Source organism: Pimephales promelas, chromosome 12 (genome assembly GCF_988280905.1).
Source record: "Pimephales promelas chromosome 12, fPimPro1.hap1.1, whole genome shotgun sequence".
Taxonomy (NCBI): domain Eukaryota; kingdom Metazoa; phylum Chordata; class Actinopteri; order Cypriniformes; family Leuciscidae; genus Pimephales; species Pimephales promelas.
Window position 1 is genome coordinate 20,801,692 of NC_142780.1, and position 21,946 is coordinate 20,823,637.

The following is a 21,946-nucleotide window of genomic DNA, read 5'->3' on the forward strand; positions in this document are numbered from 1 at the left end:
ACATATTGCAGTAAAAGTACCCATCAACAACACCCCATGGTTTTATTATGACTGACACAACACAGTTTGGTGCAAACATTATGTGTTTACTGTCTGAACAATGTGAGGGTGAAAATCTGATGAGTGCGATGCAGTCGGAGACCCCTTTTCTAGGTGCTACAAATGTTTGAGGTTTTGAAGACATCAGTAAAAAGAAAGCGTCTTTGAAAGCGACGTAATTGTTCATTAATTCCAGCAACATGGTCCTGTTTTTTCACAGTATGTCTCTTTGTCCCTGAGACCCTTAACCTGTGAGGTCAAACTAGGTCACAGGTGAGGTCCTCAGGAACAGGGCTGCATGCGCCGTCGTCCCAAAAAGTCAAACAAAGGAGAAACATTTGGCCTTTTTTGTGTCTTTAAATCGGTCTTAGTTGTATTTACAGATCCCAGTTAAACACATAATGAAAAAGAGCAGTTTTATGTTTAGATTTAGAGTTTTTATTCTGTATATTTTTAGATTGTACTCCAGTTGAGGTAGTTACTATTGGGGACACACACTATTGGCTGGCTTTGTGTTCTACACAAAGAAATGATCCAATGAGAAGACAGCCAAGGGTGGTGACCCCATAATATTATCAACACTCATACTATCATTCAGTACACACAAGACAAGACAAGACAGATATATTTATGGACGGAGTTGTTAATTCATGTCAATACGTATCTCTTATCCCCTATGTCTGATTCTCTCATACCTTGTTTCTAAATATCAATGAGTTTTCTTACATTAATGTGTGCATAATTTGTTCATACTTATCAATGGAGCTATTTAAAACGAAATCCATTAATTAGAGAGAAATTTAATATTCCACAAATTATCTCTGGGGAATGCTTTGTTTGGTGCAATTATTACGCGTTTACTGACACCTTGAATGAAGTGAGCATGAAAATTTTACTGAATCTGAGTAGCGCAATGCAGTCCAACCCCCCTTTTTTCCAACACAGTATAATTGGTAATACTTATCAATGGTCCTCTTTTAAATTGATGCAGAAGAAATTTGCCAACTATGGATCAACATACAAAACTGTCAAATATAATCCTCATAATGTAATCATTCAAAGCACAAGTTGCAATTGCTGCTTAACATGTTTGTTGTATCTGCTTAAAAGAATGCATGGCTTTAACTAACCACATAACATGTATTATATATTATAGCTGTATACTACTGTCATATGGACATTTCTTTGACAAACACATTTTTTATATTGAAACAAAGCTGCTGTAAAACAATTTGTATTGTGAATAGCATTATACAAATAAAACGTGGCTTGAATCCAAATTAAACCCCACAAAGCAACATCGGAATATGTTAGACAAAGGTTTCTATCATGGCTGTCAATAAATACAAAATATAACATTTCAAATTGTAGAAAAATGTCACTGTCCCACATGTGATGCACATTCAAAATCACAAATGAAAAATGAACCCTGGAAAAAAAGAGACACCGGCACGCCATGATATGTTAATTTTTCAGCACACCCTCTGTGACTTGCTGCCCTCCTGTCGGAGGGCCAGCTGTAGAATAAGCATCTCAGGACAGTGCGGCGCAATGCTACCTGTCTTCTGATCATTGCTTATAGCCTGACTGACTGACTACAACGTCTTTTCTCTGGCAGGCCTGTGGTGGGGCTCCTGCTCACTATTGATTGCCTTGTCTTTGGAGAGACAGATGAATGCATTAGTACCCAAGTCGCTCCTGCCACTGGAAATATATTAACTTCATGTATTAGGCACCCTGTCTCGTTACCATGGTGACACTTTGGAAAAGACAGGGAAGAGGGGGTGGAGGGAGGAGAGGGTGTTTGGGGGTGATGGAATGGGGGGAGGGGTGTGGGATATGGGATGCAATGAGCTTGTGGGCTTGATTGGTAGTCTCTATTTCTCAGACACACACATTGACTATGTTGGGAGTCGTTCCCCATCCTACCATATTGTTTTTGTTTTTTTTAAATGTATGTATGTTTCAACCTTTATATTGATATTTAAATGGCAATTATGATTTTTCTAATGTCTCATTATTGTAATTCTATGTTTTGTCTTTTTCCTTTCTTTCGTCTGCTGCTCTTTTCCCGTTGTTCCGGTCAATTCGGATCATTTGCAATATCACGGCACCCCACCACTATCATCAACAGGCACACAGGCATCACCCTCTCCCTCCCTTATTCCTTCTCTCTCTCCCTCTCTCTTTCACACGCACACTCCCAATCCCTTCACTTTGCAGCAAAATGGTGCATAATGGGAGCAGGAAGAGGGTTGAAAAGACAATGGAGTAAATTAGGAACAAGAAATAGTAGGGAAATACTACACAAGACCACCATGAACATCACATGCATATTGCTTTTGTCATGGAGACATTGAATGATCAAGACAAAGCCTCAAATAGGCCTATGTTGAAGGGATAGTTCACCCAAAAATGAAAATATTTGCTCACTCTCGTGTCGTTCATATCATGACTTTATTGTTTTATGTGGAACACAAAAGGAGATTTATTTTAAGAATGTTGGTCACCAAACTTTTCGGTTCCTATTTTTTCCATAGGCTACAATAGAAGTCTAGTTTTCCCCTAAATACCTTCCTTTATGTTCCACAGAAAAAAATAAATAAATAATGCTGCACAAGTTTGAAAGGTAATGAGTATGTTGACAGAATTCTCCATTTTGGGTGATAGCCTATCCCTCTAAGAAAGCTAAATAAGCCTATAATCAGCTTGAGTTTTTCTTTTTATTTCTAATGATTTTTTTTTATTTGTATTAGTTTGAGCTACTTTTTTTAAACTTTTTTTAAACAAATCATCACCAAGCAATCATTGCCCGGGGCTAACGCAGAGCCGGTGAAAACCGTTTTTCAACGGCTCTGGGCTATAACTATTTCGTCATGATGATGTAATCATTCAACTGAATTTTCTTATGATGTTTTGTTTCATATTATCTTCTCAAGCAGGTTGAGAAGAAACACACAATACAGTAGTAGCCTAATAACAGAAATGTTGTTGTTGATTGTGAAGCTATTGTTTTTCAGCTCGATTATTAGCACAGCTTTGAATTGTTATCAGTGCTTTATCGATGTCGATGACAGTCTTCGTATGTGTTGGGGCTATATGCTTACACAATACAATGTAAGGAATCCGGACTCTTGTTTCAAAACATTGGATAGCATATTCAACAATGAACCGAGAGTAACTGATGCAGGGAAAGTAGGTAAGAGTTAAGAAATCACATATTATTCAACTAAGCATTGCCAAACGCTAACTTACGTTAGTGAAGTTACCATAGTCACAAAGCCAACGTTAGGCTATTTGTGGGTAACGTTAGTGAGAGACTGTAAAAAATACCATGATCGCTTTTGGCTTTAAAAAAAAAATATATATATATATGTCTATACCAACAACCGAATTACGATTATTAAATGTTGATTTATTGAGATGCTTTACTAAGTAAATAAATAAATGATATCCTTCCGCAGCGGTTTACGTTATGGTGACCATATTTTGATTACGTTACCAAAAAACAGGACACTCGGCCCGGCAAACAGATACTCGAAGTTTACTCAAAGTCCGTTATTAATTTCAATACATTTAAAGTAGGCTATGCCTCCTCTCTATGGATAGAAAATGTAGCTAATATTACACAAATTCACATTTCTCAGAGGTTAGCTCAACATGTTTTATTATGACATGTTTAAAAAATAATGAATGGAATTAACAAAAATAAATATCTCCAAATTGAACAAAAAATTAGCTCTCACAAACCTACAAAAACGAACTAACAAAATATATTCTAGAAGTGGTCACATTCACGTTTTTCCATCCTTTGTTTTAGGATTAAAATGTATCCTGTTTAACTTCTTTATTTATGTATTTAACAGGGACGATATAGCCTGTGTACTAGGTTTTCTAAATCAGTTGCCAAATTAAATTCAACATGGGGGTGAAAAAGTGTAAAAGTAACTTATTTGGTCCACTTTAATTTTACTTTAAAATTATGGCAGCAAGTAAACTTGGCTCTCTTATGAATTTTCTTTTATTTAGTATTTTATTTTTTTCTTTTATTATTTTTATTTTTTACAATTCATGTTCTTGTACAGATCTTATTTTGTATTTGGTTCTCAGGAAGAGGCTATGACGTGATGCTGAATAATATCTTGATGGCTGAAATTATGCCTATAGTGGAGGAATTTGATGAGCAGACAAATAACGGTAAACGGATTAATTCATATAAATATATCCAGCAAAGTGATAACTGTTTGTTTAAGACCAGACAATTAATTAGGCTATAACCAACAACCATAACAACAGAGTAAATGTATACTTTCAGACATTATTCATGAAATAGCAAATGTGTGTAGGCCGCTCTTATCAGTGCACTCCAACAGTGTGAGATTACAGAGAATAAACAGACCTAGACTCGGTTTCTTACATAACATATTCTGAAAACTGATGTGTACAAATGTGAAGTGATTGCTTGCACTTTCCGCACCCAGAAACGAAAGAATTTGGATGTTGTAAAGCTGTAAACCTGTCAGTTCCATTGGTTTGATAACAAGTTTTAACAAAGTAGAGAGAAAATACAGATTTGTTTTCAGTCAAATTTTTCTAATTGTTCAATAATTAAGTTCAGTGAGCCCATCTTTCTTTCACACTGGGGAAAGCAGAAAAGAGAGACAGAGACTGACATGAAATATCAGTGAGAGAGCCTGATAGAACACACATGTAATAGTTGACATGTACACTTCAAGTGAAATTGAGATAAATGTTTCTCTTCTCCCCTCTCCTCCCTTTTTCCAGATACAGTTTATGAGTTCAGGTTACAGGCAGCAGCAAACAATTTCATTGAAGCAGCCTCAAGGCTGCCCAGAGGTGAGACTTACATTATCACTTCATTTCTTTTGCTTGCTAAACCATGAAAAACTGGACCTGAGCCTTCATCTTCAAACCTGCAGCTCTTACTTTTCGCATCTCAATTTCCTCATTTCTCTCTTATCTTCATAGTTTCTCCATGCCTTAAAACTTGATTCACCCAGCCATCTGAGTATTCCTATTACATGGATAATACAGTATCTAAACATGTTTATTCATTTTTTTTTATATTTCTTGCAGCCTCTGGATGTTTCCCCCCTTGCGGTGAGTTACATCTATGTGATGATCCTTGTAGACTTGAAATTAAGCCTTTTCCCCGTTGCTATTTGATTCACGGGACCGGTGTTCTGTCGATCTGTCCTACCTTGTCAGATTTTCCTACCGTAGCGCAAAATTATAGCCATATCTATCGGTTCATCCTACCTCGTCGTAAAATCCTACTGAGCGTTTCTGCTTCGCGTCTGTGACTAAGTACATAAAATATTTCAGTGTAACTTTGCCAAATTTTCTTATTAGGCCATGTTACGGTGATTTTACAGTGCAAAGTAAGTTACCTCTTCAGATTGTCCTATGAAATAAACGGTAGGATGATTTTACGTTGCAAAATGCCTCATCAGATTGTCCTACCAGTATGAAATAAACGAGTAGTATAATCGTGTGTGTGTTTATATTTTACACCAAACAATCAAATCAATTCCCTGCCAATTCATCAATTTAATGTGAGAGTAAACAGTTCTCATTACTGCTATTATATCTTTGTATAGTAATAATTGACATAAATAGTGAAAAACTTACCTCAGATGAAGAAGATCTCGCGCAAGTAGTAAAATATTATGGGCGTGTTGTTCAGCGTGACAAAAATGACGTATTATTGATGTGCGCATGCGCAGTAAGCCTTGGTAGGACAATCTGACGGGTAGGATGGAATGTCAGAACACCTGACACCAGTTATCTTGCCAAGAAAAATCTTTTTTCTTGTATGTCAGGAGAGAAACTTTTAGAAGATGTTGTATTCATGCCAGGTCTATTCGTTTCCGTAACACAGTCTCATCCCGAGACGTCTTGGGATGTCTTTTGACCATACGTCAACATCCGCCGTTTTAGGGTACCCTTTAACGTCAGTTACATGACGATCCTGGGACGTCATACAACTGACGCTTTACCTTTAACGTCAGTTAGGTGACGGGGTAGGTTTAGGTCTGGGGTAGGGTTAGGATCCGATAACGTCATCTAACCAACGTTAAAGGGTAAAGTCGAGTCCCAAAATAGATAAATAGCCATGGATAAGATGCAGTAGGCATTTTTGAGGAAAAGTACTTCAAGTGTTGTTTCTATATGATTTTTAGGTGCTGAATCCATTTCTGCAGTATAACAAGTTGTAAACATCACTGTTTTGGCATAAACAATAAAAACAAAATGGCTGCCAAAAAACATGCATTTATTGCAGTTTAAACATTAAACATTAGAACTAAACTGTGCATTCTCAGAATATTTAAACATGTAAACAATGAAAAAACAACATTAACATGAAAGGGACGGTTTTTAATGTTTAAATTGCTGCTGGAACTCTGAAATTTCAACGAAATCAAGCAACAATTGTGTGATCACAGATATTCGTAAAGTTATTCGTTCATACAAGTATCATTGGACTTTCTGCATTTGCAGCCGCATCGGGCTGTCTTGCACCCAGTGGTGCAGGCACAGGTGATTAACTCCTCACAGGCATCTGGAACTGGGGGTAGTGACATGAGTTGGGGAGTAAGGGAATTCCCCTCTGTCTTCCATCCCATGGTTTCAGGGGGTGGCAGAACTGACTGCTGCAAGTGGGCCGGCCTGCTGCCAGACCAAAGCCTGGAAGTGGGAGCGCTTAATGCACTCAAAAAATGAGGTATTGGCTTTACTTAACTTTTTTATGTAAACAGGTTCCACCAGTTCCACATAACTGGGTTTCGTTAAACAAACATAATTTGTTCATGTATTTTCAACATCATGGAAGTCATTTTAAGCCATCCAATTAAACTCTGAGCTGAGTGTTAAATGAACACTGAAGCAGTGTTAAAGTTAATGAGACAATTAAGTGAATAATTGAGTGATGATTGAGCATTATTGAAGGCACCTGATGATAACAAGCAGAATCACTGAAGGAGAAAACTGGAATTTCAGGTCACCATTATGGAGATGAGTGTTTATTTGAGTTGGACTCTTGACCGCCACGCTATTAACTTTAGATTATGTTTGGCTATACGTGAGGTATAACAGGCAGATGATCACATAGAAAAGGTGATCTGATGATGTTGGATGTGTTTTAACATAATCATTATATGTTAAAACACGACATCTCGACACTTGGTCAGGTGGAACTGGGGATTGAACCACCAACCTTCCAGTTTGTAGACAACCTACATGAGCCACTGCCACTAGTAAGTTTACCTTATGGATTATAGCATTTAGCCATTTCAAAGGAAACTAAATGATCAAATCAATGAAAAAGAAACTTCTAAAAAACAAAGTAGTTTATGTAGGCTCACACAGACATCAAGAATCTGCCTGTGAATCTCAACAGTGGTGACTAATATAAAGCATGTTGCAGTGCATTCTGGGTGCCACCAATCAAAACTCATTTATGGCTCCCATCATGAATTGCTGTATGAATAAATAATGAGCTTATGTTGAGAGGTGATCTGTTTGTCACTATTGCTGAGATCCATATGCTAAATATTGATGCCTGTGTGTGCATGCATACAAATACTTTTTTTTTTTTTTGATAATTTGGATTGGCTAAAAAAATGTATGCTGTACAATGGCAGTGCTGCTATAATCCATAAGTTAAAATTAACTTAGAAATTTGCTTCTGTATGAGTTCAGTGATTCAGGTCAAATTACTGATATTATGATAATGTTAATACACAAACAACATCCACATATCACATTTTCTAGTTGATTATCTGCCTGTTATAGCTCAGATACAGCAGCCAGACAAAATATAAAGTTAATAATGTGGGGGTCAAGAGCCCAACTAAAACAAACACTCATCTCCATAATGGTGACTTTAAATTCCGTCTTTTTCCTTCAGTGATTCTGCTTGTTAACAACAGAATCCTCCACATGGCCTGCAGAGTGATTTTGTGGGCTCAAATTCTTTTGTTGTAAGACTTCCCTGCCATAACATTTAAATTCCGATATAAAAGTTTAGATTATGCAAATTTGCACATATTTTAATAGATAATGCCTCATTTGCATATGTAAACATGCCATTTCAGAAAACTTGTAATAGAAAAGTTTTTGTCTCTATATAACTGAAAACTTGGAAAAGTGTTATGGTTGTATCTATAACTTAAAAATTTTACCCTATCCACCTGTAGTGTTTCGGCTGTGAATAATGCACCTATTGTTTCGATAACAATTACAAGAAAAAGGGACCCTTATTTCAATGTTATACGGTGGATCCTAATTCAGGACACATTGAACTTTCTAAAAATGTGGCATAACAACTTTTCCTCAAAAATGCCTACAGGGTTACACAATCTTGGAGATTTGGACCTGACTAGTACCCTAAAACGGCGAATGTTGATGGTCAAAAGACGAGACTGCACTGGTTTCCGTGTTTCTCTGAGTCAGTACAGTCATGTTGAGCTTATATACATCACAGAGAGACTTTCAGCTGCCTTGTAAGGTAACAAAACTTGTTGCTTAAACTTAAAATGGAACATATGTCATACAAACACATGTTACATTTCTCAATAGAAACATCTATGCTGAGTGAACATGTAGAATAAGCAAAAGCTTGGCTTCCTTGATAAATGCCAAGTAAAATTAAAAGGAAGCATGCCATTGTTTTTGGGTATTGGTAACTTGCAACCATCTCTAATGTCAATAGAATTGATTCCTGAAATGGAAGCAGAAAATTAATTAAACATCACTTCTTTGTTCCCGATCTTTAAAATTAATGGATGAACATTGCTCAATCTCAGGCCATAAGCCATCATCGTCATTTTGTTCATTTACTAAGCAAGGTTTAACTTGTGACCAATGATACCATCTATCTTTTCCTACACCCTTCCTACAACTGATACAAGGCAAACACTTGTATCAGTTGTTAACAGTATCTCATATGGTCCCTCCCATCGAGGTTTTAAGTCTTTCCTAGCAATACATTTAATCATAACAAAACCGCTTCGGGAATGTGTTGAATGTCAGTAGTGGTGTGTTTTTCATCCCATTACTGTTAAGCTTCTCATTTTCTTATAATTGTCTTTAGTAGCTTTGCCCAGCATTGCAAGATAGTGTCGTAACCTTTCTTGGAACAAAGTAGAATCTACTCCTGTTCCCGTCGGTGGCGGTGCATGAGGAGGTACCATTGCTCTTCCAGTCATCAGTTCAAAAGGGGTTAATATTTAATTATTCAATCCTCCTGATGAAAACATATGAAGTATTTTATGGTCTTCAGAGCTACGTCTAATCCGGATAGATTTGAAAAGATTTAATTTTCCAAAAGTTTCTCATCCACACTGAAATGTCGGAAAAAGCTAAAATGAACCTACAGCGCATGTGTAAACCCTCATAAAAGCTCACTGATAATACAGACAGAACAAGACACAATCAAGTTATCACGCAATTCTTCTGGCAGGATCATTTTATTTAGCAAAATATGTCACCATTTACTGATGCGTGCAGGTCGCTCTCCCTCACCATTATATGTTTTGTCTAAAACGCAACTCAAATTTTTTTGCCGAAGGACAGCAAATGCGAGTGAATTTTCTGTTATATCAAGAGTGTGCAAAGTAACATATTTTAGCAACTGTGTGAAAGTGAATTGCACAGGCACAATACCGGTATAAACATGAATATCTATGAGTTCAATATGTTACATGACTATACTTGCCCTATCTTTTTCAAATATCTCAGTTTTCTCAGTCCACACAACAACGTAAAAACACAGTTTTCAAATGTATCCACTTAGGAGAGCGTTTTCAAAAAGTTTTGTATTTGTTGCTGAAAATTCTCAGCAATGTGAAATGTTGAAATGTGTGGATGGAAGGCCAAAATGTGAAGAGAAAAGTTTGCTTTCCAAGCAAAAAAAAAAAAAAAAAACGTATTAGTTTGGTCAAGGCCTCAGATTGCTAGACTGTCAGGAACCTTTGGAGAACCTTTATGCATTTAAAGGGTTAGTTCACCCAAAAACGAAAATTCTGTCAGCATTTACTCACCCGCATGTTGTTCCAAACCTCTATATGTTTATTTGTTCTGCTGAACACAAAGGAAGATATTTGGAAGAATGTTTTAATCAAACAGATCTCAATCCCCATTTACTTCAATGGGGAATGAGATCTGCTTGATTAAAACATTCTTCCAAATATCTTCCTTTGTGTTCAGCAGAACAAATAAACACATAGAGGTTTGGAACAACATGAGAGTGAGTAAATACTGACAGAATTTTCATATTTGGGTGAACTAACCCTTTAAGGTGGCATGGCATCAAAAAGTTCCACCACTGTGTTGATCTTCTCATTATAGCAATGTGCAAGCTCTTCCTTACACTTCTTCTCCAAACAAACATGCCTTTTGATTTTCAAATACAGTTTTCAAAAATAAGTTATTATAAATGGAATGAAATGTATTGCTTAGGTTTCCAGGCGCAAGGTGCTGTTTATAACTGCATGACCTGTCAGTACGACTCCTGTGAATTCCCGCTGGATTGCCCCGGTGAGTTGACAGGCTCCTTTACATCTGCACAGTTTTCTGTTCAATCGACTATGATGTGTAATTCTATGCAGTCCCCCACCCTCTTACTCTCTCCACACTTGACATGATGGATATGTTATAACTCAACCTGACAGAACCACCTCTGTAATTATGTGATGGCATGTACACAGCGCAGACATCTATAGCTTTTAACTCTACTTAAGCGCACAGCGAAGTTGTTAAACGAAACCTTGGGCCTCGACACATTTACACACATGTGGGTCACCTAAGATGGCAGGCCTTCTCCCACACACTGTGGTATTCATTTCCACTCAATACAGCTACAATTACTGCTCAATGTATCTTTCCCTTGGCTGCTCTCTCCAGAGGCTCTGTTTAAATATTATAATTAGGTGAATGGTGGGCAGACTGTGCTGCCTCTGTTCTTCTGTTGACAAAAGGCATTCAGTTGCAAGGTGAAGTGATACAGATCTGTGTCCAATGTATTTTTTTGTGTGTAATGTATGTGTTTTACAGTGAAGGAAATCACTGTACAAGAGAACAACATGACTCAGATGTGGTGTAAGGTCCCTTTCCCGCTGCCCACGGGTGCAGAGATTATCTGGAGACATGCAATGGTGAGGAGTTGATCACCATGACATCATAGCTGACAAAGTTTAAGATGGCCAATGTGCAAAACGAATATTAATTACTAGTGTGTTTTATCCAGATAAAAACATTGTAAGTCCGGCTATCCATCCATCCATTATTTATTTATTTATTTTTAATAATAAAATTAAAAATTATAAATAATTTATTTTAAGCTGTGGAATTTACCAAAATTAGAGCGGAATGTAGCAATAATGTAAAAAAAAGAATACGGACTCAAAATTACAGTATGTCATAAATTAATTATCATCTTGTTTTTGTTTTATTTTTTTATTTAAATGCAGACAAAATTACAATATGTTTCCTGCAGAAGTAACCAATATATATAAATAATATAGCCCCCTCTAATTTTGGTAAATTCTGCAGGAAATATACTGTAACTATAATTGTATTATTTTTAGATTTTTTATATAGTCCCATTTGCTAAAAGTTTTAGCACTTTTCAGACTTTTTAAACCTTTCCTTCCCATACTTTTTTGTACTTACAACAAACACCGAACTTGACATACAGGAGATGACAATGTTGATGGATCGTTTTCATGAGGTCACGGTTGGAGTGGATCCACTTTACTTTATCTCCTCTGCCCGACCAGAGCACTCAGGCACCTACCAGTGTGAAATATTCTCTCAGGAGCACTCTCTCGTCCGTATCTACTACTACCTCACAGGTAACCAAGCACGTATAAAAAAAAAAAAAAAATGACATTCCTTTACTGTTTCTATTACTGATCTCAATTTCTATATACCAAATGTCTGTGGTTTCCACCTCAGTGGTCCCTCTGGCACAGTTAGGCCATGCAGAACTACAGGATGTATTTGAACAGGCTCTCCTGCCAGGAGGCCGGTTCCCTCCCTTGTCCCCTAAGGATCCATTCCCCTTGTGGGTGCCCAGGCCCGCCATTCTAACCACCTGTCTGACTGCAATGTTTCTGCTGGTCTTCCTTACGCTTGGGTAATCATTTTCAATATAATTATTCAGTGTAATTCCTATAAATATTTCATTTCATTTTTTTTAAAGTTATTATTTTACTTTATTTTATTATGTTATTCTATATTTAATTTTATTGAAAATTAAAACATTCTTACAGCAGGGATTCCCAAACTTTTTTTTTTTGTCAGCTGAACCCCTAAAATCTTTCTTTGAAGTATACCCTGTAAGTTAATATTTCAAATATTATAACACATTCGCTTGTTCACGGTTCTCATATATCGATTAAGGGCATCAATGTGTTAAAATATTACAATACTCCCTAAAAACGTAGCTAATTGCATTATTTACTTACTTTTTATGGAAAGTAATGTGTTACATTGCTTTTGCATTCCTTTTCTCACCTGGGCTGGATTTGTATGTTTAGTTTTTAATAACAAAACCCACAAAAAGGTACATTTTTGGCAAATATAAAGGCCCTTCACACCAAAAATTAAATGAATAATCCTCAGGCTGAAGGAAACGCAAATTCATGCTTGTGCAGTAGAGGGCGCAGTAGAGGGTGCAGGTCAAACAAATGGAATAGTGCTGGAATCTGGATTTTGCGGAAGAATGGGAAGATCAAAAAATAAAACACAAATGTGATGTTTGGTTATCGGATGTCATTTTTGCTTATTGGTATGGTTGAAATGGATCATCGAATGTCAGCAGCAAAGTGAGATTAATTACATAAAGAATATTTGTATTAGAAAGATGGGCTTTCTGATGCTATAGCAACAACTTAATTATTGAACATTTAGAAATCACCTAAAGCAAGTGAGTCTTTTTGAAAAATTTGATTGAAAGAAAAATATTCTGAGTTTGTGCATCACTGTTTTGATTCATTTTGAGGAATACTAAATGCTCACAAGAACTACTGTAAGCATTTTGTTTACTCAAATGCCTCTGCACTTTACTCTCGATTTCTCTTAACATGAGGACAGATGAGGCAGGACGCTCCTTTTGTTTCTGTTCATTGTTGTCTGGTCTCATCTGTGGTTAAGTTGTGTTGAATTTCTGTTCTCTGTTTGTGGATATACCTGTGAATTTATTAAAGACTGTTTCCCTTCATCATTGTGTTATTGTGTGTGCTCTTCTACTGTTGTTTTTATTATTTTTTAAACGTTTGGGAAACCCTGCATTACAGTAATGGACATTTGGTGGGAAATGTGCCTGTTTTATTGTCATGAAATGTTTGTCACTATGCAAAAAAATGAAGACTTCAGATGCAAAAGCCTCCAAGTGCCAAATGAAATTTTCTTCTGATGTGAGCATTTTTATGAGGCTCGTTTATTTAAGTTCAGTAATTTCACTTTAATGACAATTAATTGGTAATTTTCATTGCCATTAAAGTGAAATAATAATTGAACATAAACATACAAGCTTGATAAAAAGCATCATTCTAGAAGAAAATTTCAGATGGCACTTAGAGACTTTTGCATCTGAAGTCTTCAAATCTTAGTGGTCCTAACATTAGACTTATGCACATTTTTTTCTTTATGCACAAGGATTATATTTTGTTTTGATTTTAGTTACATTATGAAATGTGACCTAGACATGTTTCCATTCAAAATTCTAATTTGTTGTTTTATTTTATCTCTCCTTGTCCATAGGGTGCTGTATTGGTTATCCAATCAGATCGGGACCATTCATTCGGATCCAGCCCAAGAAACTAAATCTACACAAAATAAATATGTGATTCACTGTTAAACATGAGAAAAACAATAAGGCAATTCCCAAATGATTTAGGACTAAATTATTCGAGAACAACATACTTTAAATATTATATAGAAGTGCGTTTTTGAAAATGGCTGGGTGAACATAGGAGAGGCAGTGAATCTGAGCATATGAGTGAGGCTGTACCACTACCTCCTGTTATAAAGCCTACTTTATGCTACTAAATATATCCAGACGTGACTCAAGGCGTTACTCCTTTTAATCTTTACTCAGTGTTTTGCTGCTGTTGTCCCAACAACCAATTAAGTCCAAACTGGGCGAGGGGAATATTTCATTGTACAGCACTACAATTTTCCATAATGTTTGTTAGGACAATGTGTATTTAAGAGCTGCACATTTTATTACAATGTCTGGGTTTTATTGCAGTTCTTAAGATTTAAATTCCCATAAATTCCGAATATATTTAAATAAGTCATCCCTTAAACCGTGCCTGTTTGTTATCATTACCACTGGTCATATTTCTGCTTCTTGTCTCCTTTGGCACTTCCTAATCTTCTCGTAGATAAGATGTGCGCCAACTCAATGCTGAGGTCATGACAGAGAAACCACCCAAAACAAAAGGCCACATGGTGTAAACGTAAAGGGGAAAAGAGTTTATTTTAATTCAAAGAATAGAATCTGTAATCAACATCCACTGTCTGGAGGCAAGGAAAACCCAAGTGATCAAAATATGATCAAACAAAACAAAGGAACATGAACTCACCAAACATTGGAAAAAGGAAACAATACTTGACAAAGCCACATGGCAAACATGAGGGCTTAGATACACACAAGGACTAATGACAAGGGACACCTGTGCTTGATTAAACAATAAACCACAGAAAACGACACATTCTCATGGGGAACACATGACTATAACAGGGAATCACATGACAACAGGAAATATGACCAAGACATGAAACAAGAGGTGTGTTCGACATTGGCTGCGGCTGGATGTAACCGATCGGCGAGAGTTGCAGCGCACAGGAGCTGAAAACAGAGACGTGACACTTTCTGCTTCCCGTACTGACGTTAGTGCTTTGTTTCCATACTTTACCACAGCGACAGAAGTGAATTCTAAGTATCTATTAACAGAAATGCAATATGACATCCATAACTATGTTTTCAGTGGTGTATAAAGAACTTACTTAAAGTCCCCGTGAACCGGAAGTTGCAAACGATTTTTCTCCAGTGCTGTGACGTATTTCCAAGTGAAACGGAATATTGAACAGAGGGCAGGGTTTTACTCTAGCGCTCCTCCTCTCCATTTCTCGCTCATAGCAAACTAACGGTTTGAGGGGAGTGGTTAAGCGTTTCCCCACCCAAGTTGTGAAACCTACGTCATCAGAAAAAGAAACCGTTCCAGACCGGAAGTAACTTTTCAGATTTTGATTAAAGATTACTAAGGTAAAACATTTTTTTAATATATATTTACTTGCACGGATTAATTGTTCACCACAAGACTAGTAATATGCGCTAATAAAGTAAATAGGTTCAATTTTGATTTCACGGGGACTTTAAAAAACGTAATGTTTTATTTTTGTTTGTTTTTTTAACTTGAGATGAGACATTTATGTTTTCATAACCGCGGGCACCCCCTACTATGAAGGTCGACATATTGTGACGTCATGTTTGTACCATAGCCGACAGCGAACAAACAGAGAGTGATGGACACCGAGAGTAATGACTTTTCCCTTGTCAGTGGTGTAAAATATGTAGTTGGATTGTTTCATGTGACTTAGTTCTTCTCCCTCGCTGTGTTATGACTTTGCTATGTGAGGATAATGTGCTGGTTACATTCGTGAGACAGCTGATTAGTACTCTTGTCATTGACTGTAAAACAGTATGTTACAGGAATCACCAACCCGTCGATCGCGATCGACAAGTCGATCTTGGAAGCATTTTAAGTCAATCACGAAGAGTTTCAAAATGACAAGACAGACATGTGACATTACCCCCTTCTTAAGTAGCGGCTACCAGACGCTCCAAGACGTAACATACAAAATAAGAATCCAGGCGGGAGGTGGCACAGTGGAGGATCAGGGGGAGGGATGGGGGTCCAGGTCCATGGAAGGGAACAGAAACAGGGGGTGATGGTTTAACCGGCGGCCAGGGCGAAGCAGACGACCCCTCGGGCGGCCAGGGCAGAGGGCTGGTTCGTTCTGTCACGGCTGGATAATGGAAAGGATCAAGGACTCAAGTGCAGGATAAGGATGTAATAAAATAAATATAAATACAAAAACTAACAAAGAATAAATCAGGTACAGCCGGAAACACGAGTAACATAACAACGAACCAGCCCAGGACTAGAAACACAGGGAGACTAAGGCTATGTTTAGACGGAAACGATTCTGACGAGAAAACGCAAAAGTGGCGTTGCGACATCACTTTTTATTCTGCATTTAGACGAGCGTTTTGTGTGGGAAATCCGCGTTCAAATGGTGACGCAAAAGTGTGTGAAATTCAATGTAGTATGCACTCCAGGCGGCTAGAAGTGCATACTACAACAACACTAAGTCCACGCGTCTGTGTACAACCTTCACTGTCAAGCAGACTTTTGCATTTTTACCGTTTACACGGGAACGCGGCGGTGGAGCATTTATAAGATTTCCACTCTGGAGGGTGGTTTCACTTTTTTGCGCTTTTAAGCCTCAAAAACGCCGTCGCCGTGTAAACGAAAGGCACATCCGATAAAATATTTTTATGTTTTCACCCGTGAGCGTTCTCGTGTAAAAAGGGCCTAAATAGGAGAGCAAACAAGGAGGGTAAGGAGGAAAACGGGTGGGACAAATTAACCAATCATCAGATAACAAGGAAGGAGGAGTCAAGACAGAGACAGGAACACAAAACACCACATGTGCTATATATGACAGGACAGACATGTGACAGCGCGCTGTTACAATCATTTCATTTTTGCCGCTCGCACCTTTGGGCTCATGCAAACGTGTCGAGTTTAAACTAGTCTTTACACTTTGACGTATACAGTTGCATAGTTTCTTGTGGTTCTTCTCCCTCACTGTATTATGGGTTTGCTATGTGGGGAGAAATGTGCTGGTTACGTTTGTGAGACAATCAGCTGATTACTATTTTTATTATATACACAGTAAATTTGTCAGAGTAAAATTTACTCAAATTGAAGAAAATTTTACTCTATTCCAGATAACATTTGGTCCCTCTCTGAAAAGAGTAAAAGTTACTCTTTTGATAGAGCAGTTTTTCCAGAGTTAATTATACTCAATTTAGTGATACAATTTTACTCTTTCCAATGATATTTAACTCTATTTAGTGTTTTTTAAAATCAACTCTCATGCTATTTTACTCAGTTTAGAGCTACAAGAAAATTACTCTGCTACTTTTTAACTCTGTTCAGGGGAACTTTAAATGTACTCTGCCACAATTTACTTTCCCTCCTGAGTTGTTTATTATCAATTATGAGTAAACTATAAAGAGTAAATTATTTTTCTGAATTGCACCATTCATGTTTTACCCTCAAAAAGTCGTAAAAATATAAATGAAAAACTTGCTTTGTCTGAAAAAAAAAATCAACAACTTTATACTCATATATCTCAATTTTATTTTTCAAGCACCTGTTTAAACAATGTTGCACTTACACTCAATTCACTTGTGATCAAAAAAATAAAATAAAAATTAACAATAATAATAAAATAATCGAAAATTGTGATAAAATTGTGTCTTCCCTCAAAGTTTCTTTATTACATAGTTTCAACAGATTGTTACTGTACTAAGCAGAAAAGAATAGCACAAGAACAACAATTTGGATGGTAGGTGATCTATAAGAACCTGTCTGAGAAATAAGCAAGTTCAAGGTCACACAGTAACACAACATATGAAGAGTTCAGATGCAAAAGCCTCTAAGTGCCATTTGAAATTTTCTCCTAGAATGATCATTTTTATCAATCTTGTATATTTAAGTTCAGTAATTTCACTTAAATGACAATCAATAGGTAATCTTCATTGCCATTTAAGTGAAATTACTGAACTTAAATATACAGGCTTGATAAAAATGATCATTCTAGAAGAAAATTTCAAATGGCACTTAGAGGCTTTTGCATCTGAACTCTTCATATGAACTAGTGTCATTTTATCTGCTTCATCAGTTGCTTCACCTTGATGAATTTCACAAGAATCACGCTTTTCTCGCTGAGATCTTTCCCGGCCTTAACTTGAGGGTGGCAAAAGGTGAACCAGCATCAGAATGGATGACATGTCGCTGTCCCAACCTGAAGACAAGGAAAACAAAATAAACACATTTGTTTTAGTTTTTTAGGTAGAAGGGGATGAACATACTCAGTTGAACTAGTTTTACGTAGACTTAACTTCACTTGGATGATGTGTCAGTATAAATACTTTAACCACTCCAGTACTTTAGTTTCTGCACACAGAATAAGTATTATAGGGATAGTTCACTTTGAAATTAATTTTTGATATGTTTTAGCTTACCTCAAGGGCATCCAAGATGTAGGTGTCTTTGTTTCCACAGTATTTTCAATTTTGACATTTTTCAGTCAAACCGTTCTTGTCTGTCAGTCATATAATGGAGGTCTATGGTCACCACCTCAAAGAGCATGCACAGAGAAGTCCAAATTAAACATGATTGAATGACTCGTAAATGTAAGTACACATTGATGGCCTAAGACACGAAACGAGCGGTTTGTTTGAGAAATCGAACAGTGTTTATATCGTTTTTACAGATATTAAAATGAGGTCAAAGAGTTAAACTTTATATCAAAGAGTTAAACTTTTTATATTTCAGAGACCAATATGAAAGCCATTTCAAACTGTAAATCTGTAAACTCCTCTACTAGGTCTTTGAGAGAAGATCAAGGTAGAAATGTTAGAGAAACATGTGATTTTCCTTCTGACAGTTTACCCATTGCAAGTCTGTGTTGCATATGAATCAAGCATGTCTAATGGGTAAAGTATAGAGTAAACTCTAGATCTGAATAAAGCTATGCTGTCATAAATGCATAACTTCCAATTAAATAATTTAAGTTATAGCACAATAGTTACCTTCAGCATTTTGGATAACGTCTTGGAGCTCACTAGTCTGTTTGAGGCCTCGCGGCTTTGAAGGGATCCCTGTCAGTAGTTGGCCCACCTGAAAGTATTTAAGACAATATGAAAACAAAATATTTTGTTCCTTTTCTTTCAAAAGCACAACACATTTATACCAGAACTAGATGACAGGAAAAAAAACATAGAAACCATACAGTATCCCAGAGTGGGATAATCCCAGAGTGAGAGTTTCCCAGACTTTTAAATTTGCCCAACATGTAGGGATGGGCAATGATTAATCGCATCCAAAATAAAATTATATAATATATGTGTGTGTAGTGTGTATAATTAATTTGTATATATAAATATACACACATGCATGTATATATTTAAGAAATATTTGCATGTATATACTTTATATATATTTACACATAATTAATATTATATATAAATATTTGATATATTAATAACACATTCTTCTTAAATATACACATACATGTGTGGGTATTTATATTTATAAATTAATTATACACACTACACACACATATATATTATGTAAACACAATCTTTTATTTTGGATGCGATTAATCGCGAATTCGCGATTAATTGTTGCCCATCCCTGAGAACAGCAATTATATTTTGAAAAGATACTATGTTACTCTGTCTCGACCTTATTTACATTATGACTTAATGACTGACCAATCTGGAACAAAATAATACTTCAAAGACAGATGCGTAAAATAACCAAGTTGTATGGTCAATAAAAAAGTTACAAAAGTTTATTAATCATTCCGTTCAAGCTAATAAAAGCAGACTAAAAATCAAATCTCACACCTGTTTGTGGTTGCCTTTTCATCCGTCCCTCTGATTCTTCTTTCTGCAGGGTTTTTATTCTCCATGCCAGATATCCACTTCCATCTTCTGGATTGTAATAATGCTCCTATGACCAGAACAATACACAGACCTAGTAGTTATACATTACACAATTAAAGAAATAAATACCATATGAATAATAATGTAGATAATCTTTACTCTGCAGTATACAGAGTATATCATCCTCCTGTAAATCAAAAATATTGAGAGGCAACAGCTACGTACATAACCAAGCTTGCTCCTGGGTGACCCATTCTGCCAAGTATGGGAATAGGGAGATGATTCCCTTTGCATATTCTTGAAATGTAAAAGGTGTTGGAGAAAAAATATATTTCTTGGTGTCTTTGAACTTCACTCTCAGTCTCACAACGTTGTTGGTTTGCATTCTGGAGGGACCAAAAAGACAGTTAAGGCGTTAACACTCACAGTCAGATGAAGCCCTGATTATATCAAAAGCTTACAATAGTCATTCATTACAAGGAAGTTATCATGCTTTTAACTTTAGAATACTGTTCCAAATAATAAGTAGTTCCCTATGAACTATTTGGTAATACTTGAGTCATAATCAGTGGGTTACCAACATTACAATATTTTATACATTATGCATTGTTCACGTTAATTATGAACCTACAAGCAGTAGTAGTTATTATTTATTAGTAATCCTATGGGAGGTATAAAAAAGTTACTGATTAGCTAATAGTGAACTAACACATTCTGAGCGCTATTACTCACTATTTATTAATCAGAATTCGTTAGTTAATATTTTCTACTAGAGCGTTAATAATGCATTAATCATTTGTTCATGTGTAAGTTATTCATCATGAACAAATATTTAACGCATTGTTAACACTCAAAATGACCACATCAAAATGGCCTCCATCATTAAGGCTAACGTTAACTTAACTCTTTACAGAGTCAAGTACATGTGGCGCACAACTCGAGCCGCTCATCGTCACAGTAATGTTACATTAATGTACGTATAACTTACTGGACACATCAATATGCAGCTAGCTAGTTTCAATAGTGTCAATTAAAGTTTATGTAAGCTATAACTTATAAATAGCCTCCATCATTCCAATTAAGGCTAACGTTAACTTAACTCTTAATAGAGTCATGTACATGTGGCGCACAACACGAGCCGCTTACTGGACAGTGGACACACATAATTATGCAGCTAGCTAGTTTCACTAGTGTTAACGTTTACTTAAGCTATAACTTATGTCATCTAACGTTCTTTGCGTTTGGGGTGATTACAAAAATAAGTTCATTTATCCCATTAGTTTAATCTTGAGCCCAGTTTAAAATGTGATCCTTATGTGTTCGCCTTCCCAGTTAACTAACATAGGCTTATAGCATTTTGGCTGTACAACTGCATTTAACAAACAAGTGATTAACGTTAACGTTAGTGATTTTCTTGTCGAGCACTAACTTAACGGTCACGTTAAACTTCACATCAAGTTAACATGAGAAAGCTATCTCTGTAATGTTCAAAAACCGCGGAATTGATCTGAGCTCAAAACAGAGGCGATTTTTATGAAAATGGGTACTAAAACTTTGGAATTCTACTTACTTTTAAATCCAGCAGTAGCACAACGATCTCTTCCAAATCCAAATGCAGATCGCGATCGCGATGGCCGTGTAGAACAGTAATGGCTGACAAACGAAACTTAGGGAGCAGAAGATTTTGGGGAGGAGTCACAGTTACTCTATAATTTTGCTCCCACTCTATGGACACATTTTACTCTGTTCACTCAAAATAGATAAAAAACAACTCTTTTTGAGGAAAAAAATAATTACTCTGGAAAAACTACTCTGCTATTTTTCCTGTGTATTAAGACCCTTGATCCTCACCTGACTATGGCTTTGTAAACTTCATCCATGATGTGTGTATAATGAACTATGATACAGAAACAGTGACATTGTTACACACTCTTGGCTTACACTGGCTATTCTCTGCTTTCTCATATGTTTGTCCCGTTTTAGCCACCGTAGCTTCTTTGAAAGGGAGGGGTGAGCAGTGGGCTGAGCCCTTAGTGCAAACTCACAACCAAACCGGTAGATGCCGCTAAAAAAAAAAATCACACACTGCACCTTTAAAAACCCATTGTAGTGAAGTCTGTTTTTTAA

At 36.5% G+C, this 21,946-nt stretch overlaps 1 protein-coding gene and 1 long non-coding RNA gene across 2 annotated transcripts; one reads left to right on the top strand and one right to left on the bottom strand.

The window, feature by feature from the left end:
• The first annotated feature begins 1,901 nt into the window (after positions 1-1,901).
• Positions 1,902-14,375, top strand: spaca6 (sperm acrosome associated 6). The gene is made up of 9 exons (XM_039679798.2): positions 1,902-3,238; positions 4,150-4,236; positions 4,825-4,896; positions 5,137-5,160; positions 10,522-10,599; positions 11,116-11,216; positions 11,759-11,915; positions 12,019-12,199; positions 13,828-14,375. Exons 1-9 carry the CDS (start codon positions 3,025-3,027, stop codon positions 13,922-13,924), a joined length of 1,011 nt encoding a protein of 336 aa, XP_039535732.2. The 5' UTR covers positions 1,902-3,024; the 3' UTR covers positions 13,925-14,375.
• Positions 14,376-17,945: 3,570 nt separating this feature from the next.
• Positions 17,946-21,627, bottom strand: LOC148977012 (uncharacterized). The gene is made up of 6 exons (XR_016145734.1): positions 21,390-21,627; positions 20,045-20,205; positions 19,781-19,886; positions 18,962-19,049; positions 18,392-18,506; positions 17,946-18,171 (listed from the first exon to the last, which is right to left on the bottom strand). It is a non-coding gene; the product is annotated as an uncharacterized LOC148977012 (long non-coding RNA).
• Positions 21,628-21,946: the final 319 nt, after the last annotated feature.